Source organism: Cetorhinus maximus, chromosome 16 (assembly GCF_964194155.1).
Source record: "Cetorhinus maximus chromosome 16, sCetMax3.hap1.1, whole genome shotgun sequence".
Classification (NCBI taxonomy): domain Eukaryota; kingdom Metazoa; phylum Chordata; class Chondrichthyes; order Lamniformes; family Cetorhinidae; genus Cetorhinus; species Cetorhinus maximus.
The window spans coordinates 21,861,606-21,879,513 of record NC_135894.1 but is presented as its reverse complement, the minus strand read 5'-3'; the positions used below and the strand labels follow the sequence as shown (position 1 = coordinate 21,879,513).

The window sequence follows — 17,908 nt, the reverse complement described above, 5'->3', positions numbered from 1 at the left end:
TGTTGTTAGTTTAAGTCGTGACACTGTCACTATGCATGCCAGGCACCCTGGTGAGACAGAGATATGCATCAGGGTGCCCTCGTCTTTTGATTATCAATAGGGATTCCAGATTCGAGGCTCACATCAATATAGAGACTACACCAAAATGGTTGCAATAACTGACATTCTCACATCAGTGCACTGCACTCTTACCTTCATCTGGCACCCCAACCTCACCACGGCTGCTTGACCAAGGTGCATGGTGCCTCTCCAGCTTTAGGGCCTCCTGCTCATAATGTGTGAGTATTAGGAGGTGCGGGGGTCCCCCACCAGTCCGCAACCTCTCAATATTGTTATGGGATGTCTTCTCCTGAAAGGATAAAGGAGCATTTATTAGTCCACTCTCTACATGCAGTGCATTACAACCTGGCCAAACCCACCTGAGGAACACCTCACAGGGCTCAGCCGACTCGTGACCCTGGACTCACAAGGCACTCAGTCCAAGCAGCCAGGGCTCACTCCCTTGGCCAGCTCCTGCATCATTGACATTTGCCATTCACACTGTAACCCCCTGAGGTCCATGGGGGCGGTGGCCAGCTCTTAACTGTTCTGCATACTGACCCATGCCAACACAGTACTCACCTTTCCCGATCGCAGCAGATCATTGAAGCGCTTCTGGCACTGCGCCTCACCACGTTGTGGCTGCTGACCCTGGATGCCACCTCCTCCCAGGACTTTTTAGTGAGGTGCGGGGGCTCCCCCCTCCTATTGTCTCTGGGGATAAAGGTTTCCCTCCTGGCTGCCACCTCCTCCAGGAGAAACGTGGGGCCGACTGCCCCACAGACCTGCCCTCCCACCTGCCGTGTCCATTCGCAACAGGATCCATGGAGACTTCAGCGTCCTTCTGTGGCAGCCTTCCAAGGGCTCCCTGTCAGCCACCAGGTCGCCATTGGACCTGGTGGACATCATGCCCCCACCCGCTACTTCTTGCAGATTCCACAGCCGCTTTTCGCGCTGGGCGGGCCTTAATTGGCCAGCCAGTGTGAAATCGCAGTGTGCTGCCAATCGCAGGTGGTGGTTAACTTCCCGACCACCCCCCACCTGCCAATGGCAATACTCTGTTCATGGAGCCTTTCTCCCATTGTGACAGTGTGGTGGGACTTATTCTGCTACCTGTGCTGTTCCTGATATGAGTGCTTGTTACTGACTCTGGATGTAAAACATGGGAAAATTTCCATTCACAGTACAGACATCCCTTTCCTTGATGAGCACCAAGTTCGTCAAATAAGTAGCACCAAAAGGAGTAGAAGTACACAATAATATTTTGTTCTCATTGAACTGAATATTGTGTCAGTCTCTTTAGTATCCTTAGGATTTTTTTTGGAACTGTATTCTGTGATTGAAATTTTATTTGTTCAATAGCTTATAAAAGGTGAGAAATTGACACGTGTGGTCATAGAGAACATCAGTAACATTTCTGTTTAAAACACTTTCAGTGTACTGGCCATATTTGTTTCTCTGTCAACTAGCTTACAGACAAAAATGTGGAAAGGAATAAGCACAGAAAGACTGACGAAAAGAGTACACTTAACATAAAACATGGCATGAATTGCATTATGCCCAGCACAGCTGAAGAGTTATGCTAATACAGGTAACTCTGGTGAATAAAGAAACACTGTCTCCACAAAAAGTATGTTTGAAACATCTTATCTATTGAGAGGAAGAAAGTAAACTGAGGAATAATGCCCTATTACTTCTCATGATGCTGTCTGCCATACACATGAAAGCAAAACCCACAGCATGTATCAATTTATATTTTCATTTAATTTTATACTAATTTAAAATTTTTTATTTTGTATGATAGTGCGACTATATGTGACTGCTGCAAAGGACCTCTATATGGCCCAGGACTTCAACTGATCAAGCCACATAAGACGATCTTTCATACTGAAAGCCTCCTGTTCCTTTTTCATGCCTGTTCACCATCTTGTTATAAATGGTTCATGTCCAAGGCTCGCTGAACACTATCTATATTCACTAACATTTGTCGTACTGAAAATGGAAGTTAACGAGAACCAAGTATTCTTTTCATTTAATTTGATAGCCTTAATGAATGTCTACTCCTGGTAGGCACTTATAATTTCGACAATTTAAAACGTTCTTTGGTGCTTTTTCTTTAAGCAGTCATTAAAGAATTTCCCGTGCACATTTGTTACTAAATTCAATAATATATGTAAATATTTAAATTTAGAAACACACTGTTTAAAAGGATCTGGTTTGAGTTGCTGTCAACTCAGGACAACCCATGTGGCTTAGCTGTTCAAAAAGAGGCTTTAAAGGGGGGATTAGTGTTTTAAAATGTGGAAGTAGATAATCTTGACTGTAGATAGAAAATACTTGACAATTACTTCCTTCAGACTGGTAAATCTTCAAAATAATTGTGCTGTTGCTTGTATCAACTATACGTAGAGCACTTAATATTGGAAAGTACTTAACATAACTGCATCTCTACCCTATTCTACAATGAACACTGCTCCAGTGTTTAGTCCTTAACCCAAAAAATGACAAGGATTGAAAATAGCTTTAGCAGTAGAAAACAAGTAGTTGGGGATAGGATAACTCTGGCTGCAGGGCTTTGACTAGTGGAGTTGTGCAAGAATTGATTTACTCCCCAACTGTTCACACTTTTCATAAATAACATAGAGAGGGTTGCTTATAATACTGGTCCATCTGTGACATACTAAAAATGGTGCATCTGTGTATGCTTTCGGTCACAGTTCAGGCATTGTCCTCTGGTGTGATGCTTTGTTGATCAAATAGTTCAAACTTCATAATGGCAAAACAGCAACAACTCAGAACTCTGAAACCAGAAGTAATGAGGAATATGTACCTATTAAAATCAGAAACTGAACCAATAAAGTAATTTCAAAAACATTTGTTTAGCCAGCTTTCCTTGTCACAAACTCAAATATCCATTAGCTAAAATGAAGTTTTCTAACATAAGACATTAAAAAGTACATATTTCACCACACGATTAATATTACTTCTGAAATTGTTTTGTGCCTCTCATTAAAATTTTTGCTCAGAGCTTCACTTGAAAGCTTAGGGTTGGAATTGATATTCTTTCCAGAGCTATCAGTCTGTCAACTGAAGGCAGTTAATGACATTTGTGCCTACAATTTTTAGGTAGTTGCAGTCTGATGATGGCAGTGTGTCAGAACCTTCCAGCATATATCAACTGTAACTTCTGAGCTCGAGGACAGTGTATGTAGGAGGTACCCCAAAGGTGCGCTGGGAAAATCCTCCACACCCCCCCCCCCCCCCCCACCACCCCTCCCCAAACCCCCCTGGATGTTTCCAGGTAAGGATTGCACAGCAATTGCCCAGGAAGTTCAAACTTCTGTTGGACAATTGCTCTGAATTGGGAACCATCAAAAAATGTGATAAATTACAAACTTTGGATGGTTCAGACTGTCACAGCAATAGTTACCCAGAAAAAGTTAGAAAAATTAGAACCACTTCTAGCTTCTGGATAACAATAGTATTGACCTCTCCGCAGTGGCCCAACCTGACTCCTCCTGCACCCCACTCCAGACACAACCCAACTCCCCCCCACCTCTCCCCAAGGCCCAACTTGACTCCCAAATCTCCCTTCTCGCGCCCCCCCCCCCCCCCCGACCCCACCAACCAGGCCCAACACCCCCCTCCCCACTTACCTTCTACACTTGCCTTCTCGCTGGCTAGTCAAACTTACCTGGTTTATATCAGCTAGTGCTGTAAAAAAGGGGTGTGGCTTACTTACCTGCGACTGAGCTGCCCTCAACTGTAAGCCCGGGGGTGTGCTGCATACACCGATCTCGCCTGGCCTGAGTCAGAAAGTGGGGCGAGATAGGATCATCTGGATTCCCAAATAAGTAATTTTGAGCAGAGTGGCAATCCCACTCCACCGGAAGTTACAGCCCTATGACTCTCGTAGTGCTACTGGAAGCATGAATTCCTCAGTTATAGCAGTATTTATATATTATGTATTTGTATTTGCAAACAATAACAATTGATAAAACAATGGATGGAAATACATTTAAAAATAATGGAAATAGGTGGGAAAAATCTATATAAATTATTGGAAAAAAGGAGGATCGGAAAGGGGGTGGGGATGAAGGAGAGAGTTCATGATCTAAAGTTGTTGAACTCAATATTCAGTCCGGAAGATGAGGTGCTGTTCCTCCAGTTTGCGTTGAGCTTCACTGGAACATTGCAGCAGGCCAAGAACGGACATTTGGGTATGAGAACAGGGTGGAGCGTTGAAATGGCAAGCAACATGGAGGTCTGGGTCAATACATTATGCATTACAATAATTGTTTGGATGTATTGGTGGAGGTTTGATCATATGACATCTTGATCGCACAATATTGCAATTATAATTTGCAAATATTATTGTCACTTGGTATTATAGGACTTGAGTATTGCTAAAAAAAACAGGCATGTTGTTGAAGCTTTTCATCTTGCGATCAGGATAGGCACAATAATACCACATTTCGAAGGGAACAACAATTTATACTGCATGAGAAAAGGGTACTGCTTAGTTGGCAAGTGGACTATGATTGGTTGAGGCATTGCCATGGAGAATGGAGGAAACAATTATTCTCAAGCTTTTGTTTAAATTCAAAATAGTTAACTCTGATTGGTCAGGACTTCGCTATGGGCTATGCGCCAGAGAACAGTCACCCCCTATGCTTTTGTTTAATTGAAAAAGGCACAATGCCTGGACATGTTCTTTCTGTTTGCAGAGGACAGAGCCCTACGTATGAATATACGTAGCTTCTAGCAAGCACAAGTGAGCCAAATTATGAGCCCAACTGATAATCTTAAACTACTTGTTAGTGTAATTCTTAGCAAATTCAGGATTATTCAGTAAATCCTTGCCAATTGGAGAATTTCATATAATAGACCCTATGTTATGAGTTTTGCAGGTATGGGCTGGTTGAATACAGTCAATATTCTGCCTGTTTTAAATAGCCTCAGGGACGTGCTGTTTGATACAATCCAACTGTCTTTGGGACATACGTCCTACATACCTGGCATCACACCTGCATTGAAATTCATATACCACATTACTCATTTGTGTGGTAGACAGAATGTCTTTAATGGAGAATATCAATCGTATGGCTACTGCATATTATTAGTGTGAAATGGCTAGCTTCACATGTTGTGCAGATTTTTGAGATGCCTTACCCTTCCAGAGTAATTTGTGGTAGGCTAGTCATTTTTCCCAGAAGCCTTAGAAAGCTGGGCAATAAATAAAAATGTGGAAGAAAATAGGGGCCTTTGAAATGTGGATGATTTTGTTTTCCTGAATACAGAGATTACAATGTAATTTGTAAATCAAAGAAAGTCTTTTCCCAAGCTATCTTCCATGTTCCAATTTGTTCTCCCCTCACATTCCCTGTGTTTCTTTCACATTGTCTGGTTTCCTCTAACATTCCCTATTTTTCTCTCATGACCTTTATGTTTCAACACCTCACTGCTGCTAACTTTTGCCTTGTCCCTGAGCTTGGCCCGAATATTTTGTTGCCAATCAATTAATTGCTTCTATATGCCTGATCCGGCATCAATCAGTTACAAGATTTAACATTAATCCATTTCTCCTGGAAGTTGAGCTAGAGGAAATTTAATGATTGATCATGGATTTTTTTCTTATTCATTTATAGAATGTGCAGATCGCTGGCTAGGCCAGCATTTATTGCCCATCCCTAATAGCCCTTGAGAAGGTGGCGGTGAGCTGCCTTCTTGAACCGCTGCAGTCCTTGTGGTGTAGGAGCACGCATAGTGCTATTAAGGAGAGAGTTCTAAATTTCTGTGCGCTCCTAATATTCTATTGCAACTTAGTTTGCAACAATGGTCTCAATATCATCTGCAAATAACATTCACACACCAGCGTATTTCAAGAGGAAAAGGAAGTATTAAATGTTAAAATTTTTAACAACACGATGAAGCATTACTCATAATAAAGCACACATATATAGTATGGAAATAGGTTTAATCATTTAGGTTAACTTTTAAACCGAATTGGCTTGCAAAATTGAATGAGTCACAATGGTCAGTCTATACTGCATCTGGCTAAAATTAACTTCAGTCACAAATGTTTTTGTAAAATATGTTGCAGGGACTAAGAAATTGACAGATGGTGAAAGATTATGTAATTCAAACAGGAAACTTATACAAGTTAAACAGGAGATTGACAAGTAGATGTAAACTCTATTTCTGAAACATACAGAACTAATTCCATCATCTTTCCGAAACTCAGCAGATTTTAATACATCCTTTTAATAATAATGACTTAATTCTGTCTTTGGAGAAAGCCATGTGATATTGTTCATGGTTTGTATTTAGCACAGTACATACAGAAATAGGATAGAAGCTATGAAGTTTTTGGAAATTTTGCATTCTCATTAATTTGTGCATTAAACACACCATGGAAATTGGAGTTCTACTGGTAAAAGATGGCGATGGCAGGTTCTTTCCAGGCAAAGATCATAGGCAGGTTTGAATCGGTGGTAGTTGGCGACTGAAGAGACCAATTCTTGATCTGCAGCTTGAATAGTTAGGGCAAGGTACTCCTGGTTAGGAGGGGCTCTGATGTAAGCAGACTGCTTCTGTTATCTGCACCTTTCTTTAGCAGCCTATATGTTGCAAACTTATAGGTTTGCTCTCTCCTGGTTGATGTGCACCAGCTGCCTCCTCCTCCTACACCCATTAGTTAGCGTCAGCCAGAGAGAACTGACTTTTCAGCTGGTCTTTGAAGCATTTGCGAAGTGCACCTGTCTCACTTACCAGAGCATAGTTCACCATAAAAGAGCTTTTGGCATTCTGGAATCCTCCATATGTGCTGCCTAGAGCAATTGGCATTGTAAGAGAATGCATTCAATGCTGGACAGATTGGCTCTGCTGAGGACTTCATTATTTGCGATGCAGTCCTGCCAACAGATGTTTGTAATGAAAAGAGCATAGATACATGCCTTCCAGCAGTTGCATTTGTTTTCTTTAGAAAGTCCATGATTCTGACCCATACAAGGAGGTTATGATGACAACTGCACTGTATACCTGAATTTTAGTGGTGGTGTGGTGAGTGGTTGCCAGACAGAGATACTTAACCCACATGTGTAAGTCAATATTGCATCAATAGATGCCTTTAGTTCTAAAAATAACATTATTTTGAAAAAAGGGCATAAGCCTACTTAGAATCTATTGCACCTCAGTGGTATATAGTCAGGAGGTAGTGGCTCTAGGAGTCCTCAATATTGATTCTGGACCCCATGAAGTCTGCTAGCATCAGGTCTAACACAGGCAAGGAAACTTGCTAATTGCCACTTATCAGTGGAGGGAGGCAGTGAGTCAGAATAAGCACAGAGGGTAGCAATTACACAGAATGCAGTCTGGGTGGAGGACTTCAATTTCCATCACCAAGAGTGGCTCAGTAGCGTCAGTACTTGAGAAACTGGCCAAGTCCTGAAGGACATTTCTGCCAGACTACCATCTACCTTCTTCAGATGCATCTGTCCATGGTAGTATTGGTAAGAGTGACCACCAAACAGTCCTTAAGACACAGCATCCTCTTCACATAGAGGACACACTTCATTGTCACAAAATGTTTGTGCAGCATACATCTGATTACAATACATATGTACATATACAACATTAAAAAAAATGTCAGGTTGTTGCTGGCCTAGTCTTGGGGACAGCTCCCCCAATTTTGGTGTGGTTCTGATGAAAGTTTATTGACCTGAAATATTAACTCATTTCTCTCTACAAAATGGCATCCAATATATTTCCAACATTTGTTTTTATTTCAGGCTTCCAGCATATACAGTATTTTGCATCTCAACTATACCTATTTTGAGTGCTTTTAGGATTGTGCTACTGTAGGATACTTTAATCTTGTACGGTCACACTTTCAACATTATATACTGCACAAAATTGTTCGGTCAATCTTCCAGCACTGGATAGCTGACTGGACCAGAAAGCAAGATGATAGCAGTTCTAGAATTAAATATAACCATCCTTCCCACTAAAATACTTTTAAATTTAAGTTTTAATTAAGCCACTTGAGTAAAGATAACAATTAATTGCTCACTGCAGATCTGTGCAGATGACATTATTCATGAAATTAGTTGGAAGTTCAGCCTGACAGCTTAGGATTTTAATCATGGTTGAAGCAAAATGTATACCAAACACAGTTTATGCAATAGACGATCTTTCTAAATGCAAGTGTGTTTCTGCTCAGAACTCAATCCTAATAGTAGCCAAGGAGAATAATTTAAGGCTAATTGCAAGAGGATTGGTTTGGGTGTGTGCAAACTTGGCAACTTCTTGGTGATAACATTATCACAAAGTGAGTGAGTGAATGTGATTTCTTTCTATTAATGGGTTCATGTCATACAACCATTGACATTCCTCCCTCTCCCAACAAGTGATCAGAGAGAGTGGTTTGTAGCAATTGGTTACCCTGATGAACAGATAAAGCTTTTGATACAAACACGTTGATAAAGCCTCATTTTATTGTACCACTCATACACAGGGGAAAAAAACACATTTGTTCAATGAATTTGAAAATACAAGTGCAAGAAGATTGTACACAAAAATAATTGTGCCCAAAATCACATCACTTTCTTCAAGCACAGAAATACCAAGGGCCTCAATGTAGAATAAAAAAGGAGCTTGTTCACAATATACAATAAACTGCAACTTTAAAAATTGCATTTTATTTTGTTCCAAAGATAGCTTAGAGTAATATTAATCTTGGGAATATTCATTGTAAAATATTCTTTCCTCCTCCCCCACCCCCCCCCTCCACCAAACTAAAAATGTTAATACATCTTATTACGTGATGCAAATCTCCATAAATATTTCCTCTTCCTGACGATAGGGATTCAAATTGGCACACAGTTCTACATATTACTGCAGGGGCCAAAGTATAATGTGCAACTCTGGGCAGCTATTCAACCACATTGGGAAGGGCTTAGCACAGTTGTGCCCAATCTATCCTCACTTTATATCCAAAGAGTAATTTCTAAAAAATAGGTCACCAGGTAATGACTTGGAATCTCGAGTCCAGGCCCATTTTTAGTGATCTTTTCATTGTTCTTTTGAAGCAGCAACAAGCTTATTCTGAAACATTGGTTTGTTTGGCTGAGTATTGTACTAAGTGCCTTTAAACACTCTCCCAACTCCCATGCAAGGCATCCAAGGATCTTTTAATAAAGTAGTTCTATGCATTATTCTAAGCTTCCAGCAGGAAAAGTTTTCTCCTTCCCTCTTCACCCCTCCCCCTCCCCCCTCAATGTTTCACACTTCCTCCCAAGATGGTTGCATCTGGTTTCTGGCTGGCTCAGCACTACCACATGCACATTTATCTCTGTATCATCATGGGAACTAACCCAACCAAAACATTAGTTCTGAATATTAAGTTTGTCAACAAACCCAAAGTAGGAACTTGCTCACGTTTTGTTTTTCAGTTTGAGAATGGGAGAATATGGATTGGTGTCTTCAATTTCAAGTGTTATTTATCACTACTACTCCTCCAGTTCCCCTCCCAACAAAAGAAATGGCACATAAAACCAAGACAGAAAATAAGACATCTTTATGGCACCAAATAAAATAGATGGCACAGTGCTGTCAATGTAGTGCAGCCAGCACCATAGTCAAAAATCATTCAATGGAGGGTAAAGTTCCAGTATTTTTCTTTTCAGAGTATTTCACACTGCTGCCACATTAAGGTCTCCTACACTGGTTGTGCAAGATTCTATACTTGTTCTTCAATCCACAGACAATTGCTGTTCTAGCAAGTTTTCCTAACTCTTGAATGCTGGTCCCAGTGCAGGATTGCCATTTGCAAAGAAAAAAAAAAGTTTATTACGGGCTTCCATTTTGCACTGTAAACAGCATTCAGGACCGAAAGATTCCAATCCTTACTCACTAGAACAGCCAAGGACAGACCAGATCACATCCAAAATGACCTTTTGTGGCAAGAATACCCATGTGGAAGGTGCTTGCACATAGCACAAGTGAAGAAGAAATACTTCCTGCCCTAATAAAAAGACATTTTAAAGGTCTGCTGTATGCAAGGAAATTGTTTTACAAGTCTTCATTCTGATAACAGGATACATTGGCTGAAATGATAGTTGGATTCATACCAGTTATGGAGGCCACCTGGAGAATTCATTTCACACCAAGAAAATAAGGCAGATATAAAACTGGCCACTAGCTTTACTGGTGGTAAAATCTATCTTTTGCATCTGCTTTGGCCCTTCCCCCAGTTATTCATTTGGGAAATAGTCTCATACAGATACCATATGTGCTGGCGTCAAATTGTCTACTATTTGGATTTAACTATGGGGAAGAAGTTTCAAAAATGATTATGGGGAAGATCAGTTTCCAAAAATGGTCATTGAGTTCTGTAAATTTAAAAAAATTGTTGCAAAATTAGGTAATGCTTCAAAAGAAGTCATACACATCAAAATGTGACCCAAGTCTAAGGGAAATGTATACTATATTTGTATATATATATGTATACTATAGTATATATATTGAGAAATGTAATGAAATGCAGTCCAATCATTGCATTCATATTATTGGACAAAACTAATTTGCAAATGGAGGGGAAGAGTACAGAGATAAAGTAACCACAACATAATTCATATTTTTCCTTAACTGCACCATGTGGTACTGAGGCCATCATATTGAACTCTGGTAAAGATGAGACTAGAGTCAGAGTCAACAGCAGATAGAAGTATGGGGGTGACAATGGCAAACATTTTTGCACGAAGCACTGATGTACAAAACCATTGTCTAAAAAAAAAAATCCCTTGAAATCATGCTGTGGAAATATTAGTTTACAAATATTTAATATGCTTAAATAAAATTCCTCTATTCTGCCTTTTTAAAATGGGGAACCAACCCATTTTAAACAGCTCAATGTCCCCATTAAAATGGTGGGATAAAGCAATTTCATAAATATTTGCAGTTAAAATTCACAAAACAGAATGTCAAGGTTACTTTGTTTAAAAGCACAAACAGTCCTACTTCAGAGTGACAAAGTTTTTTTTGCATTGAAATTTCCCCAGAGTAACATTCTCTTTCAAAAAGAATCCCCACCTTCCAACAGAAATGGTTGGTAAACTTTTTTGGTAAGGCTATTGCCCTTTAACTTCAAGAAATACAGACCTAATGCTTCAGTCAGGCCCATGCAATTGTTAACTGCATTGGCTCTGATTTACACATTGTGTCTGCAAAAGAATTTTTAAAAAAGTGGACAATGAGAACATATGGTCTTACAAAATGCAGTCATGCTGCATTTTACAACATTTACATATTGGTTTTCATTTTGTTTCCTTAAAATACATTTCAATGTCTTTAAAAGTTTGAGTTTACATTTTTCCACATAAACAAGAATCCTATACACATTTACAAGTGCAAGGTTTGAAACTACAGTTCTTTCAGTTTTTCTATAGCCTAAACAGGAAATCAGCACATCCAATCCAAATTCAAGTTGAATGTAAACTTGACTAGTGTAAACTTTCAAAAGGATAGTGTGCCTTTTGGAGCACATGATCAGTTTCAAGGAGAGGGGAGGGATGAAAGTACATTTCAACTTTCATATTTCCATAAATATTTAGAAAATAAATTAAGCTTTGAGAAAAAAAACCTTATATTTCAAACACATCTCAATTACACAAGTTGGAGCAACAGTTGAGCAATGGAGAGACTCTATACAATCCCTTTTAAATCTCAGTGCAGTAGAATCCAAGTGCTCTAATGACACCAATGGTGTTAACTGGTGCCAAAAGGAACACTTTCGGCTCTTAACCCTGACATGGACCTCCATACTGGAAGGAATAAGAACAAGATTAATACAGTAGGAGAACCAGCCATGTTAGCACCATAGCAACATTTTAAGGAATAATTAAGGACACCTGAATAGTGATAACTGGCTCTGATATTTTACTTTTTAAATTTAGATAAATACTTTTTGTTGGGAAGGACAATGGTGGCTTTTTACCTTTCCAGTGCTTTTCTTTGGGCAATTTTTATCTTTTTCCCCCACTGAAAAAATTACCTGCTTGCAAAAGGAGAGCAGAATACCTAAACTGGAATTTAAATAAATACTTCTGCTTCACAACAATGTTTGAAATGCTCTCCTAACATTATAACATTCAAAAAATTTTTTTATTTTTTTTTAAATGAAGGTTCTAAAGCTTCTACACAAAGTAAAAAAAATAAAACCTTGCCTTAAGCCCTAACTTTACAAAAAAAGTTAGAAGGGTAAATTCCTTAGACTTCTGGAAATATCTTTATGGTTCATGTTAATTTAATCTAATTTTCATTTTCAGTTGATAACAAAATAACCTTGCCCTAGTACTGAAAAACTAAATATTTGTAATATAGGGTATGGTTACCATGATGTCACTATGTGAAGCTAAAGTACCTGAAGTTTTGCATTTATTCATAGACATTTCGAAAAAACAAACTAGTGACGTGCCAGACGTCATTACTTTGTTCGACTTTAAAAATGGAAACTGGCATCACATTTGTGCTTTTTAAAACTGAAATCTACTCATCCCAAGTGGATTTCCACCTCGACATCTGGCATGTTGCTTAATCTGTTGACTGCTGGAAAGCCAAGAGTAGTTCCTTCCGTGCCCGAATCCGTGCACACTTTGGACACTGTTCAGTTTTGAAGCACTCTTTATGAAAGCACGCTTTGCATACTGGTGTTCGGAATGAAAAAAAGTTAGTTCATCTGTCAATTAAAAAAGCATAAATATTTCCAAGCAGACCTGAACAATTTTAATATCCATTATTAAAATGGAGGGGATTGGGGAAGGGAAAGTGGAATTACTTTGCTCAGACTGCTATAATGTGCATACAAGAACACCTTGCATTTCTGTAGCATCTTTAAATATAAATAAAGCATTTGCTTTAGGAGGAGCCTTGCAACAGAAAAAAGTGAATCAAAAGCCAGAAAGGAAACTTTTATTTTTTCTTTCATGGGATGTGGGTGTCCCTGGCAAGGCCAGCATTTTTGCCCATCCCCAATTGCCCTTAAACAAGTGGCTTGATGGGCTATTTAGAGGGCAGTTAAGAGTCAAGCACATTGCTGTGGGTCTGGAGTCACATGTAGGTCAGACCTGGCAAAGATGTCAAATTTCCTTTCCGAAAAAGGAAAGCAGTTAATGAATTAGATGGGTTATGACAAATCAATGATATTTACTGAGGCTCACCTTATATTCCAGAGTTAATTAATTCAATTTAAATTCAACCAGCTGTCCCCATGTACCCACAGTATTGGCCTGGGTCTCTGCATTATTAGTCAAGTGACATTACCACTACACCATCTCCCCAGTAGATGACCAAAAGCTTAAATAAAACAAAGGTTAGTTAAGTGTAGGCTTGAGGTGGAGAGTTGGAAAGGTTTTAGGAGATACACCATGAATAGTTAAAGAAATCGAAGGCCGGTATTTAATGGAAAAAAGGAGGGGGGATAATGGACAAATATAGTTAATGGGAAAAAAATTAATCAGCTCTGAAGAGTCAGAAGACCAAAGACTATAGCACCATTGAAAAATCCTCAACAAAAGTTGAGGACTTTCAGGGTCAGGATAAACTGCAGGGTGCATGAACAGCTGGTTTTTGCAATCATTTGTGCCTTACATCAATATGGAAGCACATGGATATCTGTAACACATTCCCAATTTAAAATACATCAGAGAAAGTCATAATGAAATGGTGCAGTGCTCTGGTCAGACCACACCTTAAAATACTGATTGAGACTTCAAGCATTGGAGGCAGTACAAATGAGGCTTAGCATTAGTGAGTTATTATTTGAAAAGACAGGAAGAGATAGCCTTAGACAAGATTAAACCCTGGGGAAAAGATTAATCCACTGGGAGGAGGACAAGGAATCAGAAGTGAACTAATAAAACTAGGTTCTTCTTTATGTAAAGAACAATCAACATGCAATGCTCTTCAGAGCAGAAATCCCTGGGATCATTCATGATACATTAGATGCTGCAATGACTGAAGAGGGGTTCAGGTTGGGGGTAGTGAGAGAAGGGGAAGGAAGAAAGAAATTTTAGAGATGCTTTAGATGGATAAATTAAGTGGACTGAATATACACACACACACACACAAACATCTCTCATCATTTGTGGAAATTATCTGGTATCGGCAGGACAACTTGGCTGCACAAATAAATCCCTTTAATATTGATGGCTCGAAGGACTGACAGGTTGAAAAATAATCATCATTCTTTCCTGAAAAAATGTTGAGAGAATATTATGTGCATTATAGGTGCTTCATTTTACTGAAAATATATTTATGCATGGTATGAAAACAGAAAACTGAAATGTCATGCATGATGGCTTTATCAATGCAAAAATATTTTCGCAAAGTTTTGAGTAGCAAGACAGCACCTTTGCTGTGGCAAAACATCTCACCTGAGCACACATTTTCAGGACATTTGCACTGGTAACTTTATACAACATTAATCATGTTGAGTGCTTGTGTTTATGAATCATCAAAAATGAAAAAACAATGAGTTTATGAAGGAGGAAACAAAAACTCAGCTATCTTGATCAGCACAGCATTTCTGCACTGCAGGCCTTTTGAAGGAAGCGATGCCAGGAATTAGAAAATAAAAAGACCCCAAAACAGTGTAATGTCAATCATTCCCCTTCACTTTAGTGGCATGGATAGCATGTTGCCCCTTCACCTCTGGGCATTAGATTGAATTCTTTCCCCCCTTGATTACTGGTCTCATCTCAGCCAGTTGACGAAGTGTTTTTAAATATATAAAAGCAGTTAGAAAATAAAATCCAGTGGTGCAAAGCAGAAGCTTGAAAACAATGGAAATACACAAGTCAGAAAACTAACAAGTTTCCCTTTTTTGGTATATGTTTCCGATCTGTGTCCTTGATCAAAATTAATACTGTACACTGAGTATTGACCTGTCTTCTCTTCACAAATGCAAACTAATGTGTTTGCAGAATTGGTCTCCCCCCACCCCCTCAAAAAAAGGGTTCTATGCTTGGGCAGCGTCAATCCAGAACAAGATAAATTAGAATTTAATTGCTTAATACAAGGAATGGAACCATGGAATGTGTTATAACGCAGAATGAACAGAAAGGGAGGGCTTGAGGAGGTTGGGATTAAATGTGCATGGCTGATGAAAGTTTACTCAAGATGTAGGCACTGCATACAGAAGGGTTCTTAGGTGTCCAGAAAAACAACCACTTGAAATAGTACTCACCGCAACATCGTTTGCATTGGTCAGTCTGAAAGGGGAAGAGAATATCTCTACTCTTGCAAAATTCACAGATGAAGCCCTTGGCCATACACAACTGTAGGAAAAGGGAAACATTTAAAACAAACAGCACCTTCACATCAGCAATATTCAATCCAATCCATCTACATATGAACCTGAACCACTGAATGATAGGCAGACTGCAATGGAATCTAAACCTTAAACACTACAATGTTGCTGCTGAACGTCAGCAGCATAACAGTTAAGAACTGGTACTCGTCAACATTTCCTCATTACTATTCACTCAAAGACTGAACTTTTGTCCCCTGATATTTAAGGCAAGGATTAGAGTGATGTGGATGAGGGAAGAGAAGGGGAATAAATATGTTTATGAAAAATTCAGTACTGTTCAAGAACTGAACACTAACGCACTGGTCAATCTTCCAATCCTCCTTAGTTACAGGGCTGGTGCCAGAGAACTGGAGAATTGCAAATGTTATAACATTTGTTCAAAGGTTGCAAGGTCAAGCCCAACAACTACAATCCAGTCAGTTTAATCTCAGTGGAAAAAACTTTTAGAAATGATAAATGCAGGATAACATTAACACAGTCACTTGGACAAATGTGGATTCATTAAGGAAAACCAGCACAAATTTGTTAAAGGGCAAATGGTTTGCTTGAGTTTTTTTGATGAGGTAGAAAGGATTGATGAGGGTAATGGGGTTGTTGTGGACTTAAGGCATTTGATAAGTTCACATAACAGACTTATCAACAAAGTCAGAGCCTCACAAAAAGGACAATAGCAGTATGAATTTGCAATTGGCCAACACAACTGTAGGAAAAGGGAAACATTTAACAGAAGTGGACAGTGGTTGTTTGTCTAGATTGAAGGGTGGTATATAGTGGGGTTCCCCAGGGTTTTTTTTGGATTTATTAAATATAAATAAACTAGATTCATGTGCAGGGCACAGCTTCAAAATTTCCAGATGACAAAAGTTTGAAATATCGTGACCTGTGGGGATAATCTTGAACTTTACAAGGACATAGGTTGGAGGAATGAGCGGTAGTGATTCATTTTGGTAGGAAGAATGAGAAGAGGCAAAATAAATAAAAATGGTACAATGCTAAAGGGGGTGCAGGAGCAGAGGGACCTGGGGGTATATGTGCATAAGTCATTGAAGGTGTTAGTGCAGGTTGAGAAAGCAGTTAAGCATGTAGGATTCTGGGCTTTATTAATAGGGGCATGGAGTACAAAAGCAAAGATGTTATAATAAAACTGTATAAAAACACTGGTTTGGCCTCAACTGGAGTATTGCATCCAGTTCTTGGCACCACACTTAGGACAGATGAAGGCATTAGAGGGGGTGCAGAAAATATTTACAAGAATGGTTCCAGGAATGAGGGGCCTCAGTTACGTGGATAGGTTGGAGAAGAGTAGGTTTACAGATTATTGGATAGAGGTATTCAAAATACAAAATAAGGGGTTCGGACAGAGTAGATAAAGAGAAGCTTCCCAGTTATGGAAGGATTGAGGACACATTTAAAAAGGGGGTGGGCAAAAGAACCAAAGGTGACATGAAGAAAAGATTTTTTTTTTTAAAAAAACCAGCAACTGATTAAGATTTGGAATGCATTGCCTGAAGTGTGGTGAAGGCAAATTCAGTCAAGGCCTTCAAAAAGAAAAAAAGAATTGGATCATTACCTGAAGAAAAAAATTGCAGGGTGGTGGGGAAAAGTAAGTAGAACTAGGCAAGTTGCTCTTGCAGAGAGCCAGCACAGAAACAACAGGCAAATGGCCTTCTCCTGTGCTGTAATTATTTGACAATTCTATGTATGGACAAAATGACCCATGTCTTTCTTATCTTTATCCCACTCCACAAAAGGAACATTTCACAGGATGAAAAGTTGCTCTTTTCATTTAAGTAGAAAATAATAATGGACTAAGCCACATTCTGTATCACATCTAAAACACTAATTTTACATTATTTAAAAAGTTTGAGATTGCTGATGGGAACCTCGAGTTACCATTTTAGACACCAAAATCAAGTAGTGCATCATCTTCAATGAGCTAAAATGACTATGAAGCATTTAGACCTCTCTTCTACAATTTGTGATGCACATTTTCCTAGACAAAGTTAAGTTCACTTTGAAGAGAACAATTTACGAACATATGAACAAGGAGTAGGCCATTCAATCCCTCAAGCTTGCTCCATCATTCAATAAGATCATGGCTGATCTGATAGTAACCTCAAATCTGCATCCCTCCTCCCCCTGATAACCTGCCACCCCCACCTACCACCCCCTTGCTTACAAAGGACCTATCCACCTCTGCCTTTAAAATATTCAAAGACTCTACTTCCACTGCCTTTTCAGGAAGAGTTCCAAAGACTCATGGCTCAAAAAAATATTGCCTCATCTCCATTTTAAATGGATGACCCCTTATTTTTGAGGGGTGATCCCTAGTTCTACATTCTCCTACAAAGGAAGCATCCTTTCCACATCCACCCTGTCAAGAACTCTCAGGACCTTATATATGTTTCAGTCAAGTCGTCCCTTGCTCTTCTAAACTCCAGCAGATACAAGCATAGCCTGTCCATCCTTTCCTCAAAATAACCTGCTCATAACACCTTT

The 17,908-nt window shown here is 39.2% G+C and overlaps 2 protein-coding genes across 3 annotated transcripts in view; one reads left to right on the top strand and one right to left on the bottom strand.

Annotated features, from left to right (window-relative positions):
* The window catches only part of lrrc63 (leucine rich repeat containing 63), a 46,923-nt gene extending 44,611 nt beyond the window's left edge, over window positions 1–2,312 (top strand). The window contains exon 6 of the mRNA XM_078560499.1: window positions 1,844–2,312. Within this exon, the coding sequence (XP_078416625.1) occupies window positions 1,844–2,000 (157 nt within the window). The 3' untranslated portion in view covers window positions 2,001–2,312. The remainder of the gene's footprint in view (window positions 1–1,843) is intronic.
* Window positions 2,313–12,213: 9,901 nt separating this feature from the next.
* rubcnl (rubicon like autophagy enhancer) overlaps window positions 12,214–17,908 on the bottom strand; it is a 69,260-nt gene continuing 63,565 nt past the window's right edge. For both annotated transcript variants that reach the window (XM_078559481.1, XM_078559482.1), the window contains 2 exons: window positions 15,284–15,374; window positions 12,214–12,743 (listed from right to left, as the gene is read on the bottom strand). In XM_078559481.1, the coding sequence (XP_078415607.1) occupies window positions 12,631–12,743; window positions 15,284–15,374 (204 nt within the window). In that variant the 3' untranslated portion in view covers window positions 12,214–12,630. The remainder of the gene's footprint in view (window positions 12,744–15,283; window positions 15,375–17,908) is intronic.